This window comes from Excalfactoria chinensis, chromosome 4, assembly GCF_039878825.1.
Source record: "Excalfactoria chinensis isolate bCotChi1 chromosome 4, bCotChi1.hap2, whole genome shotgun sequence".
NCBI classification, from domain to species: Eukaryota; Metazoa; Chordata; class Aves; order Galliformes; family Phasianidae; genus Excalfactoria; species Excalfactoria chinensis.
The window spans coordinates 75,149,753-75,161,015 of record NC_092828.1 but is presented as its reverse complement, the minus strand read 5'-3'; the positions used below and the strand labels follow the sequence as shown (position 1 = coordinate 75,161,015).

Sequence of the window (11,263 nt, the reverse complement as noted above, 5' to 3'; positions counted from 1 at the left end):
AGCTGCCAACTCTTCCTTCTCTTTCTCCCCTCATTGACACATCCTTCCTGTGTGGGAGTAAGCTCTAGCCAGCTCTATCCTTCCTTCCTATCACCAATTTTTCCAGCAGTGCCCGAGTTTCCCTCTGGTAGTGAATGGTCGTGGTTACTTGTGAGGTTAGGACTGGCTGTCAGCCAATCACAGCCCAGCAGCAGGGATCTAATAGCCCCGGCGCCAGCCATTTGAGAGGAAGGAGAATATAGGTCATCAGTGACATCATCTCTCGGAAAGGTGGGGGGGTGCTGAGAGTAGAGGGGGAAGCAATCGTTTAAATTTGGAGAGGAGCTAACTGGAAATTTGGGCTATCAGGAGAATAATGGGCCGAGAGGAAGAGATGGGGATATTAATAGAGCTGGTTTCTGTAAGAGCTGGAGCAAACAGCAAGGGATGGAGAACCACAGAGAGTCTTGGTGTCGGGAGGCTGGGAGTCCCCAGGGGCCCAGGAGCATCAGCTTGGATCTCTGCTTGGCCACGTTCTGCAAAACCTCTGTCTCCATCCCAGGAGCCCGCCAGGTCTCTCCTCCTGCTCCTCATCTGATGCTCTTCCATCCCCATTTTACCCCATCCAGATCAGCCATCCCTACTTCCCATTGATCACCACTCCAAGAACCCTCTGAGAAGCCCCATTACTTCAGAATCCCCACTAGAAGCCCCAGTGTACACACAAGGACAAGAGTATGGCTTGGTGTGGGTCTCACTTTCTCCTCTCTGCCAGGGGTGCTGGCTCTAGCTGAGCCTACTCCTTTCATCTGCATCCCCCTGCAATGTTTGCATGCTAAATCAGGCAAATGCAACACCTATAGGAAGCTTTGGCTGGTTAAGATCCTTGACAGCCTCTCCCTGCTTACCAAGCAGGGTCCCTAGAGAGAGTAGGGTACCTCCATCCCTGGAGATGTTCAAACTTCATCATGCAATGCCATGAGCAACCTGCGTCAAAAAGGGTGCGGGCTGGACATTTCCATCTCTTCCAGTTCTGGGTCACTATACCCCTCCAAACAGTGGAGGACCATGTCACACCACTATGGGACATGGCTTGGTGGTTGTGACAAGGATGTCATTTCCAGAAGGCAATGCAACTCTGCCTTATCTCACTTTTTTGATGGACAACTGAATGAAGCACATCTCATGAAGAACACCAGTCATGGTAGTCACTGATTTATGGCTACCTCAGTTAGGTGGTTCAGCCTTCCCTACTGCTGCTCTGCCATGGAACTGTGGAAGAAAAGCCTGAGAGCTGAAGGGCAGAGCCATCAGCTGAAGGAGATGCAAGAACTGAATATGTGTGGAAGGGGGAGGGAGAAAGGGAGGGTTTTTCCCCTTGTTAAATATTTACCACCCCAGGCTGGTGACATGATATTTCCTGCCCTCTAGGAATTCCCAGGGACTGGTAAGTTTGACCAGAGATGTGTGAAGGCTTCTTGTGGAGTCTTCCAGCTACCTGCATCCTCCCCAGGTGTAACTTGGGGCACTTCTATCTCCTACAGTGTCTACATGAAACCCCAGAACTAGATGATCTTTCAAGTCCATTCCAACCCAAGCAATTCCATGATTCTATAATACACAGGTAGTGACCTCAATCCTGATCTACAGTAGAACTGAAGCTCTTCATCCTCACGTCTGATCCAAGCTACTTTCTTCTTTAGTCTGGTGGCTGAAGGAAGTCATCACTTAGGTACAGGAAGTTAAATGTCCCTTGAGCTGAGATAAGCCACTGACGATATCCGAGAGTCCTCTTCTAGAAGGCTGTGCCCTGAGGTTTGTCATCTGCTCCCAGTTCAACTAGAGCTGAAATTCAGATGTTCCTGTTATTACCCAGAATCTCAGGGTACCTTTCTGATGAGCTCCAGGTCCAGCCCTTGGTGGTACAGAACAAGTCACTTACAGAGTGTGGTTCTCCCTGCATAAAACAAGGACAATAATCCTTTCTAGACTGTAGACTCTTCTGGTTTAGGAATAAGCTGAGCAGTGTTTGCATGACTGCCTTTCTCAAAGGCTCTGCCAAATCAGTTGTGCTACAAATACACACAGAAAGGGGAAAAACTGAATATTCTCAGAACCGAGTCAGTCCTCAAAAGTTATCACATGAAATGAAATTACTCCCTCCTTCAGCATTTCATTAAGCAGCTGGATTCATCTCCTGCAGTGGTGGTGAGCATTAGCAGAGAAGTTCCCTTACAACCAAACAAGTCTTGTCCACATCTCCCACAGTCTTTCAGCCTAGCCAAACTGCTGATCTGGGGAAAATCCACTAGGAAGGCAACAGGCTTTGCAGGGTCAGATTAGTCAAACACTTTTCTTTTCATGGGTTAAGGAAAAGTTGCCTTCTTGAGAACAGAGCTGTGGGTGGCAAAGGCTGGAGCAGAAACATCAAGAAGCTGAGCAGTGCTTTTACGATTAGTTTTTAGGATGAGCTGCCCTTCCACACGTAGAGATCAGAGTTGGATGCAGACATGATGTGGAGGGAGGGACCCAGTATGCCCTTCCCACGATGGCATGTAGCAGAAGCGTATGGGGCAGGATTAAGAACTTTTGTGCCTCCTTCGTCACATGTACATCACTCTGAGCATGTCCATCTTGCATATTAATAATATAAAGGCAATAAGAGGTTGATTTGAATCTGGGCTGCACAGTCTGGGACCCCTGAAATATATTTTGCAGTCCACCTCTGCTGTTGGTGCCCACAGACCCTTCTACTCACATATCCTCATCCCAATGGCTAACCACATCTCACATATCCTCATCCCAACTACCAAACTGCAGCCAGAGTGTGAGCCAAGAACTGACCATCCTGTGGCTGAAGGGCTTCTTATGCATGAGAAAACCACCGGTACAGCAGACGAGCCCCATTTTCTGGTGGAAAGCAAGTATTGCCTCACTACCTAAACATACACCCAAAAATGGGCTAAAACATGCCCTTTGCAGTCCACCTGGGCTTAAAATAAGCACCCTTAGCACCAGTTACACAATAGAAGGGGCTCAGGTACTCTCTGGCTGCAGATACATTCGATACGCTGAAAGGGTTGCAGGAGCGTATCAGACAAAGTTCCTTACTTTGCTCAGGCAGCCTATCAAATATTTAACGGGCTGCCATAGGCAATTACATTAGAGGAGATAGTTAAACACCCCCTACCCTAGGGCACCCCCCTGCAATGTAAATCAAACAAATTGGACTCTTTTCACAATTGACACACACGATTTTACTTACTGTAAATAATTTAGCATTAAAAAGTCGAGCTACACTTTGCCCCATCTGGATTTTCTTTTCTCTTGCTCTCTCTCCCTGCTCCACCGAGTTGAGAAGCGTGGACTCTGGGCTCCTAATGCAATAGATGGAGTGGAGGAATTTTGCTGCCTGGGTGAGCTGTTAAAGGATTCCCATTTCCTAATGGAAGAAACCACACTCAGGAAACTTGTGAAGTTGCCCATTTAAAACAGTCAGAGATGCTCCCTGCCAGCTAACAGCAAGGGATGGGAAAAATCCCTCCCTCCGGAAGGAGTTTGGTCTATTGCTGGTTGGCATCTCCCAGGGTCAGAGCGATCTCTCTGTAAAGCTTGGCTGAATGTTGCACTTTTTAATTAAATGCTATCTTTCACGATTAGGCTCAGTGGGGTTTTAATAAGGATTTTTACCAACTGGCGCGCAGCGTTGGCCTGCATGGATAGGCCGTCCTCTTACACCTCAAGTGCTAGATCTGTGCAGTAAGACACGCTCTGGTATTCGGGCTAAGAAAGTCATGCTGTCATCACTGGGAACTCTCCCCACAGTCCCCTTCCAGTCTCCTAGAAAAGCTGCGATTTGATAGCATGATATTTTCAGATGCAACTAGATGATTTTTTTTCCTAATTCTCCTGATTCGGGGTGAGAAAACGGTACAGAATTTGGCTCTGATGGGTCTTCTGCATTGCCACTGTTCTCCAGATGTGAATGGGGTATCACTTTATCTTGTCCTGGGCCTGTTCTTCGTTACACCTAGTTTAAATCAGTGTGAGTGCCTTGTGAAATGCTCTCCTTGATGCCATTGGCCTCTCTCAGCAGCAAGACAGCTTATACAGTTTAGTGCATCTGTTAAAAAGCGCTTGGGGCTTGATTTTTCTGCTCCTGCACTCAAGCAAGCCATTTAAACCATCACCCATGCAGGTACAGCCTCTTACACATTTTCCGACAAATCCAATTTCCATCAGAAAACGTCAATTCCGATGAGATCGAAGCATTTAATCCCTGAACATCTTAATTCTGATGGATGGATCCTCCCCGGGGATCCCCACAGATGGTGGGGATGAGATGTGCTCTCAGCAGTCTGGGGTGGAGTGGATGCTGCTTGGAGGCATCATCCTGTGCAGGAGCATCACCCTGATGGGAGCAAGAAATTTACTTAATCAGGGCTGGATTGAAGAATAAACCTAACATTTCCAGTGCAATAGAAAAATCATAGAATCATAGAATGTTTGGGTTGGAAGAGATCTTAATCCCATGTAATTCCAACCCCCTGCTTTGGGCTGGCTGCATCCACCAGCAAAGGCTGCCCAGGGCCCCATTCAGCCTGGCCTTGAGCACCTCCAGTGATGGGGCACCCACAGCTCCCAGGGCTGCAGTGCCAGCACCTCGCCAGCACCTCACCAGCTTGCCATTTTTGGCTCAACTCCTGCTAAGGCTATGGAAAAGACCATGAGGAAAAGGCAGTGGGTATACCCCATTGGCTTCCCACCAACACACCCACCTTTAGCTTCTTGCCATTGGCCATATTGTCTGAGCTTGCACAGAGTGAGCCTAGACAGCTAATCAGAAGGATATGGCAGTGGTCACCTAGGGGCAGCTGTAGGGCTTCTGATCCATCATTCTGCAGAAAGTCCTTCATGCACCTTTTCCACTGGATCCTCTCCTGGAGGCTTGGAAAGCGGTGTCCCCTCTGCTCTGTGTTCCTATTAATCGCTGCCAGTGGGTATAATTGGTAGCTAGAGCACACAGACCCCATTAAAGCCCACGAGGGTGCCAAATGCTCTCATTCAGGCACAAATGAAGGAGCAATCAAACCCACTTAGGTAATAAAAACAGCTGGAGTCTGCAGGCAACTGCCCCGAGGCACCAACCACATGGCAGGCAGGACAATCCTCTGAAAAGTCTGCATTGAGGTGTCCTTTGATTGAAAACGTGGGGATTAGTAGGAGCACTGCAAGGTTTCATTGGCTAAAAGCAGACAGACAGAAGGAGGAATTATGAGTTGTCTTTGAAAAACAGCAGGAAGAAGGAGTTTCTTAGGCAGAGATCTTGCTGGAGACAATTGGTTCCCTATGGGAATGATGAGCAAGAGCATCTGTAAGTATCATGGTACCACAGTGTCCCCAACTCTTTTTGCCAACTGCATGCTGTGGCAGATAACCACCACATCTGACCCTCATGAGGAGCAGCAATGAACTGAAGATCTTTCTGGCTCATCACATCTATGTAAGAGTTTGTATCAGGATGAGTTTTCAAAGCCAACCAATGGGGCTGTCTTACTACTTCTTTAGAAGCATCCCTACTTGTTTTGCTGTGTTTTTGCACACCCTGATTGTAAGGTACACTCTTCCCAAGGAGCTGGTATGTCCTAGATAAAGCCAGAAGCTTTAGGACTGTTTATGAAGGACACCTGTTCTCTTCCTTGCCTGGGCTAGCACAGGGGTACACCACAAACCCATTCAGAAGGTGGAAGCAGGACAGGCTCATCCATGGATTAGAACTGGATTAGGTCATGGGGAATACCACTGTGAGTGTAAGGTGGAATGACACAAAGATGGCAACAAAGATGATGACATATTCAAAAGGTCATTTATAAGGAAAACTCACCAATATGGATGCCTTCACTGGGAAATGCTGAGACAACCTCCACCAGGGAGCAATCTCCAAGAGATGCTGCCTTAGTGGTGGTCAGCCCTTAAATGAGGTCTAGAGGAGGTGGAGTCAAGCTCCACCCCTTCTGGAAGCACAGCTAAATTACTCTCACCTGTGCTCCCACAGCTGACCCAACACTTGCCTCAGCTGATTAATCAGAGGTTCAGGCTGTGATTACCAATTTCCCATACAGTGAGTCACTCTTGCCCAGAAAGTCAAGGTGGAGCAAACCCAGGGCAAGGTGCTGAGAGCTGTATCCTCTAGACAGGGCTACACTCAAAATATGGAGGCCTGTGTGCTTGGAAAAGCACATTGCCCCCAACCTTCAGGACATACTCTGGGCAGAGCCTGCAGTCGGTTCCTTGCAGCATCACTCAGCTTGGCAAGATGCTGGTGTCCTTGGGAGGAGTTATATCCAGGAGCTGCTGAAATGAAGAAAGTGAGAAGGGCAATAGAGTGACCACCAGGAAGAGCCCAGTGAAAGGAGTATAAGACCCCCTCAGGAAAGCTTCTGGATGTCAAAAGAGAGTGAATGAGCCCAGGAGCTGCCAGCTGGAAATGCCTGGGCTCACCACAAGGCACCCAGGAGGGCCAATTCACCTCCGCAATAATTCTGCCTACGTGTCCACCAAGCAGAGAGCTCCCAGAAAATGGCTCTGGCAGCTGCATCCTACCCATCACCTGATGCTGCAATCTCTGTGCAAGCAGCAGAGGGGAGACCATGACTCAGAGCTGTGCTGGTGGAAAGCAGGAGGGGAAAAAAGCTTCTCAGCTCCTGGATTGGCAGAGCATCAGCGTGTTGGCAGAGCTTCACTGGCACTCGGAAGATGAGAAGGAAGTATGCTGGACTAGGGTGTGTGGGAACTGCCCGTTGTCCCTCTGCCATCCTTCAGAGCAGCAGGGATGAGGTTTTCTGGTGGCACCAGAGGTGCAGGATTCAGGATTGTGCCCCATGAGGCCTCCCCTCTGCCCCTGTGTGCAAGCAACTCATACAGTGGCTGTGCCTGCATCTGGAAAGACACACACATCTCCTATTGCTGGATCTGATCTTTCCGTATGCTGATCCAGATCTAAAGTACTGCACTTTTGGGGCATTTCAGCCTCTCAGGTGCTGGGGGTGGGTTTTCTGGCTAGGATTAATGCACGCTGCTCCCTTGAGAGGGGATTTGCTCTGAGCATAACCAAGCACCCTCCTACCAACACCACAGCCTCCGTCTCCATGTCCAGCATTTTTAGGGGCTTCCCTGCTCTGGGGCAGCAGTTCTGTTGCCCATCACACCTCTGCAGGGCTGGGAGCAGCCATAGGGGTGGCAGACACAGAGGCACCAAACATCGCATGTGAGCAATGACAGGATCTGGGCGTGGGGGCACTCAGAGGGAAGGAGATGCAACGAGGTGATGCTGTGTGCATGTGTGGATGGATGGAGAAGTGTTGAAGGGGCTGGAGAGAGGGATGCACAGACGGAGGTAGGCAATGGAAAAAAAGAAGAAAAGAATTAGAAAAAAGAAAAGAAAGAAAGAAAGAAAATAAAGTTGGAGAAACTTTTCCTTATTTTTCTGCTCGCTGGTTTTATCCCCCGGTGCCTTTTTTGCCTCTGGGAGAGCGGAGGGGGCCCACTTGGAGGGTGAGCGGAGTGGCCAGGGGGCGGGAGGAAGGAGGGGCCTGGCGAAGCCTATCCAATGAGCTTCCGGGGGGGCGGGGGGGCCGGGCTATAATGCCCTCGATGCCGGGCGGCAGAGGCAGACAATACCGCGCCCCCGGAGCCGGGCAGCCCGGAGCGCCCCTGCCCCGCTCCCAGCCCAACCATGATGTCTATGAACAGCAAGCAGGCTTTCAGCATGCACCCCATCCTGCACGAGCCCAAGTATCCCCACCTGCACACCAGCTCAGAAGCCATCCGCAGAGCCTGCCTTCCCGCCCCCCAGGTAAGCCAGGCGCCCCCCACGTTGGGGTCCGTGTCTTCTTTGGTTTTGGCTTGGGGTTGTGTTGGGGTTCCCGTGTGGTGCGGTGGGGCTGGTGGGATCGGGCATCCTCAGAGTGTCTCTGTCCCGCTGCCCAACTCAAAGATTCCTTGGGATTCCCATCATCTCCATCCTGTCTGCTTTCTTCTGGGGGACGAGGGTTGGTGCCCGGGGTACTGTTTCCATTTTTGGGGTGGGAGGCTAAGCTCGGTCAGCTCACCTGGCCCAGGGATGGAGTAAGATGTCTGTAAAGCCACTTTCCTTTAACCCTCTCCCATTCTTCTGGTTTGTTTTCTGCTCCCTTTTTTTTCCCCCTAACCCCACATCCAGATCCAGGGTAACATTTTTGCGGGCTTTGATGAGACCTTGCTGCGGGGCGCCGAGGCTCTGGCCGCTGTGGATATAGTATCACAGAAAACCCACCCGTTCAAGCCGGATGCCACCTACCACACCATGAGCAGCGTGTCCTGCACTCCTACCTCGTCCTCCGTGCACCTGCACCACCCATCCGTGCTGACCACCCACCACCCCCACCACCACCACCACCAGCCCGCACAGGGCCTGGAGGGAGAGCTCCTGGACCACCTCAACTCCGCCCTCCCCCTGGGAGGGGTGCCGGGTCCCGATGTGGGCTCCACGCCGTCCCACCCTCATTCCCACATGTCGGCCATTAACCACATGGCCCATCATTCCCAACCTATGAACATGTCCCACCCCCACGGCCTGGCGTCCCACGCCGTCATCTCGGGCCCCGAGACAGAGACGGACCCGCGGGAGCTGGAGTCCTTCGCCGAGCGCTTCAAGCAGCGGAGGATCAAGCTGGGAGTGACCCAGGCAGATGTTGGGTCTGCGTTGGCCAACCTGAAGATTCCGGGGGTGGGCTGCCTTAGCCAAAGCACAATCTGTAGGTTTGAGTCCCTCACCTTGTCCCACAACAACATGGTGGCCCTCAAACCCATCCTAGAAGCCTGGCTGGAGGAGGCCGAGCGGGCCCAGAGGGAGAAAATGACCAAACCAGAGATCTACACGGGAGGCGACAAGAAACGCAAGCGCACCTCCATCGCTGCCCCTGAAAAGCGCTCGCTGGAGGCTTACTTTGCCGTGCAGCCACGGCCCTCCTCGGAGAAAATCGCCGCCATTGCCGAGAAGTTAGACTTGAAGAAGAACGTGGTGCGGGTCTGGTTTTGCAATCAGAGACAGAAGCAGAAAAGGATGAAATTTTCTGCCACTTACTGAAGAAGGGGCTGGGAAGGCGGCGGGGGCAGTGCCTGGCCCCCCAGCTAATATGACCACCCCCTCCCCCAGCCAATATTCCCCCCCCCCAGAAATGGGCAGGGTTTGGGTTGATTTTTTTGTTTTGTTTACAAGAATTGAAAAGGAGGGGAAAAAAAAAAGAAAAAAGGAAAAAAGGAGAAAACAAACCTAAAAAAGGAAACCTGCCCAAAGCGATGCGAACAGCTCAGTGCCCGCTGCGGGCAAAGCGACCCCACTGTCATGACTGGTACAGACTGCTTTTGTAGACAAAACTGGAAGGGGGGGAGGGGGGGGAAAGAAAAGTGGAGAAAATGGAGAAGCTGAAATGAAAGGTCCGAATGGGGAGGGTGGGGAGGGGGAGATATGGGGGTGCTCAGAGCCAGGGCAGCGGCGGTGAGGGGTCTGACAGGGCTTTGTCGCAACCTCTTCCTGGCTTGTGTGGGCAAAGAGGAATGGGGCACCGCTCCGTCCTCAGCGTCCCGTCTTCTTCTTTTTAGAAACTAAAAGGAAAAACGAACTTAATAAAAAAAGAAATAGAAAAGAAAGGGAACGAGCTGAAGCCGCCCCGACGGCTGTAAATACGAAGGCGCCGGCCCGTACCCTCCCCGCACCCCCCCCCCCCCCCACCCGCCGCCGCGCTCGCTGCCCGGTCCCTGCGCGCACACACACACACACGCACTTGCATGGTTTTGTTCGCTGTCCCCTCGCATTTTTGCAATAACGTTTCTGTTTCTACCTCATCGGCTCAATTAAAGAAAAAAAAAAGAAAAAAAGTTTAAAAAAAAAAAAAAAGAAAAAAAAAGGTGGGTTTTTGGCACTTCCCTGGAAGTCACGATTTATTCGGGGGGGGGAGGATGAGGGGAGGTGGTGGGAAAAGAAAAAAGGAAATGTATTTTGCTTTGGTTTTTGCCCGTATGGTTTCACTGTAACGTATCCTACGCTTCGACAATCAAACCAGTGGGGCTCCCGGGGGCGGCCCGGGGCAGCGGTGCACGGCGTCCCCGACAGTACCGAACTCTGCACTTTCTAAGGCAAGAATACTCTTTTTTGTTGTTGTTGTTGTTGTTTCCTTTGCATATTTAATAGAGAAATTTGCCTCCGAATCCTTCGTTGTTGTTGGTTTTTTAATTATTATTATTATTTTTTACTTCTGATTATTCTTATTTAAACGAGATTTCGTTTCGCTGTGTGTGTGCTGAATGAAATTTGGTGTCTGTGTACGCTGCAGCATTTCAAATAAACCATGCACGTTTTACCTCATCCTCCCCTCCTGCCTCCTGCACTTACTGAGCCCGGGGGCGACGCCGGCTCCGCCGCGGGACCCCGCCGCGTCTCTCCGTCCTTCTTCCTTCAGGTCGGGAAGCAACGAAATAAGGCGAAAAGCATCGAAAATGGGGCTAAACCGCTTTCAGAGCCCGGGGGTGATTTTTTTCCCTCTCAAGCCATGCTCGCAGCGAAGCCCCACGCGCGGATTTGGGGACGATGCCGGGCACGCTCACCGGTCGCGGTGCCGCTGAGACGGAGTAACTCCGCTCGCATCGAAACCGCGATGAAAAACGCACCGCAGCTGCCCCGCCGCCGGGTTGGGGGGCCGGGAGGAGCCGTCAGCGTGTGGGGAGGCACAGGACACACCGACGGGGCGACGGGTCCTCGTGCTTTTGTTTTGTAACTTTTTATTTTGCAGGAGAAACAAAAGCGAACGCAACGCGCGCATCGCGGGGCGGTGCTGCACCCCCAGCGGCCGGGCTCCGTCTGGGGGAAGTGAAGGGGGGGGACGACAAGTGGCAGCGCGGCTCCGGAACCCGCAAAAAAAAGATGGGAAAAACATCCGAAAGAGCCGCTCGGGGAACGCTGGATGTGGAGATGCTTCCCGGACTGAGCACCGCACTCCGCACTTTGCAGCCCCCCCGACCCGCAAGGGTTTAACAAACCCCATCCCCTCCTTTGTTCCTTCCCTTCCTTCTGATTTTTTCTTTCCTTCCTTCCTTCTTTCTTTTCTTTTTTTTTCTTTTTTCTTTTTTTTTTTCTTTTTTTTTTTTTTTTTTCTTTTTTTTTCCCATGAAGCGAAAAGCGCATTTTCATAAATAGACCTTGGCCAAGTGCTGGCAATGAAATTTTAATGAAGGCTGGATGCTGAGT

The 11,263-nt window shown here is 51.1% G+C and overlaps 1 protein-coding gene across 1 annotated transcript; it reads left to right on the top strand.

Annotated features, from left to right (window-relative positions):
* Positions 1 to 7,672: 7,672 nt before the first annotated feature.
* On the top strand, positions 7,673 to 9,847 carry LOC140251770 (brain-specific homeobox/POU domain protein 3). The gene is made up of 2 exons (XM_072335844.1): positions 7,673 to 7,834; positions 8,201 to 9,847. Exons 1-2 carry the CDS (start codon positions 7,715 to 7,717, stop codon positions 9,104 to 9,106), a joined length of 1,026 nt encoding a protein of 341 aa, XP_072191945.1. The 5' UTR covers positions 7,673 to 7,714; the 3' UTR covers positions 9,107 to 9,847.
* Positions 9,848 to 11,263: the final 1,416 nt, after the last annotated feature.

Excerpts from the sequence above, each read along its gene's own strand:
- LOC140251770 (XM_072335844.1), top strand. The coding sequence starts at position 7,715 with ATGATGTCTATGAACAGCAAGCAGGCTTTCAGCATGCACCCCATCCTG. Across the intron at positions 7,835-8,200 it reads CCTGCCTTCCCGCCCCCCAG|ATCCAGGGTAACATTTTTGC; the intron begins GTAAGCCAGGCG and ends CCCCACATCCAG.